This window comes from Monopterus albus, unplaced genomic scaffold (assembly GCF_001952655.1).
Source record: "Monopterus albus unplaced genomic scaffold, M_albus_1.0 scaffold3.1, whole genome shotgun sequence".
Lineage (NCBI taxonomy): Eukaryota > Metazoa > Chordata > Actinopteri > Synbranchiformes > Synbranchidae > Monopterus > Monopterus albus.
The window spans coordinates 8,942,779-8,944,435 of NW_018127883.1; the positions used below are offsets into that span (position 1 = coordinate 8,942,779).

At 33.9% G+C, this 1,657-nt stretch overlaps 1 protein-coding gene across 1 annotated transcript in view; it reads right to left on the reverse strand.

The window, feature by feature from the left end:
- The window catches only part of LOC109961055 (neutral cholesterol ester hydrolase 1-like), an 8,059-nt gene extending 6,402 nt beyond the window's left edge, over positions 1-1,657 (reverse strand). Inside the window, exon 1 of the mRNA XM_020601605.1 lies at positions 1,575-1,657. Within this exon, the coding sequence (XP_020457261.1) occupies positions 1,575-1,613 (39 nt within the window). The 5' untranslated portion in view covers positions 1,614-1,657. The remainder of the gene's footprint in view (positions 1-1,574) is intronic.

Below are 1,657 nucleotides of genomic sequence, written 5' to 3' on the forward strand. Positions count from 1 at the left end.
TTACTCCTGCTGGTACTGTTTCTAATCAATTTATTTAATATATTACAAGTACCTCTCATGTTATTTTTATTATCCTCTAATACTTTAGAGTAATATTGTTTCTTACATATCCTCAATAATGCAGTTAATTTGTTCTTATATAACTTATATTTTTCATCAGCCTTCTTTGATCTGTCCTTTATAAATTCTTTATATAAGACATTCTTCTTTTTACATGCATTCTGTAATCCCTTACTCATCTACGGTTTCCCACTGTAATTCCTCTTGTTTTTATACTGCTTATGAGGACAGTTCCTGTCATATACTTTCTTGAATATATTTAAAAATTGCTCATATGCTTTGTCTAAATCTTCCTCTTTGTAAACTGCTTCCCAGTCTTGCCCCATAAAGTCCTCTTTTAGCCTCCTTACAGCATGTTCGTTCATCACCCTCCTATAAAAAAGATTTGTTTTTGGCCTTTCATTTCTAACATGGCAGTCATAAACCAAAAATACTGGTAAATGATCACTGATATCATTTATAAGTAATCCACTAGACATTTTGCTATCAATATTATTAGTAAATATATTATCTATTAGTGTTGCATGCTGGGTTGTTAATCTACTTGGTTTTGTAATTTTTGGGTATAAACTGCATCTATATAATGTGTTAATAAACTCCTCAGTTCCTGTGTGCTTGTTAGGATTCAACAAATCTATATTAAAGTCACCACATATGAACATTAATTTATGACTTATTGACGAGTAAGTTCTGTACTGGAAACAAATTCCGTGTGTGTAAGATACTTGGCCAATAAAGGTGATTATCCTTATCTGGCTGACTGCAGAAAGAACACAGTGCACTAACAAAAGGAAGCAGTGAACTCAGCTGACACTAAAACTTGTTATACTGCTTTGTGTGATGGGTGTGTGATGGTGACAAATTAAAGGATAATCCTCAGTCCTGTTATTATGCATGTCATCATTTTTTTCATAGTCTATTAGGTTGCACCATTTAGTTTATCCTAATTACTTTAAGTTTTCATATTCTATTTATTCTGTGGTATGGGCATTCACTATTAGGTGAGAGAGAAACAGTATTTCGATTTTTGTGTAGGTCATGCACATATAGTGAATTGACAATAAAAAAATCTTTGATCTTGAATATATGAGTAGAAATAAAAATGGAGGGGTCACTGATTAATCTTTAGATTATTTTACTGATTATTTAATTTATCTTTTCATTCACAGAAGGTCAAATATTGGGGAAAATGCCCAATACTGATGAGAAAGCAAGGCAACGCTAAGTAAAAGTCCGACATTCAAATTGTTACTTAAGTAAAAGAACATAAGTATTACCATCAAAACAAAGTTCCAAAAGTAAAAGGGTGTATTTGATGTGTATTATTCTATAATTTACTCCTCCACACCATGTTATTCTAATTCTGCTGTGACCTTTCCACTTTCATGCTCTTTCTAACCACACTTGTTTAATCTGTTCTCTAAATAAACTCTGCTACTGGATTTCGAAATACATTTACTCAAACTGCCATCAACCTGACCCCTCTCCTGTCTCCTTCATCACTCTGCTCTCACCGTATGCACTAAGGTCCGGAGCACCGCGTCCACCAACATTAGCTTCCACGGTTCGCACACGCCGCTCGGTAACGGCAGGTAGA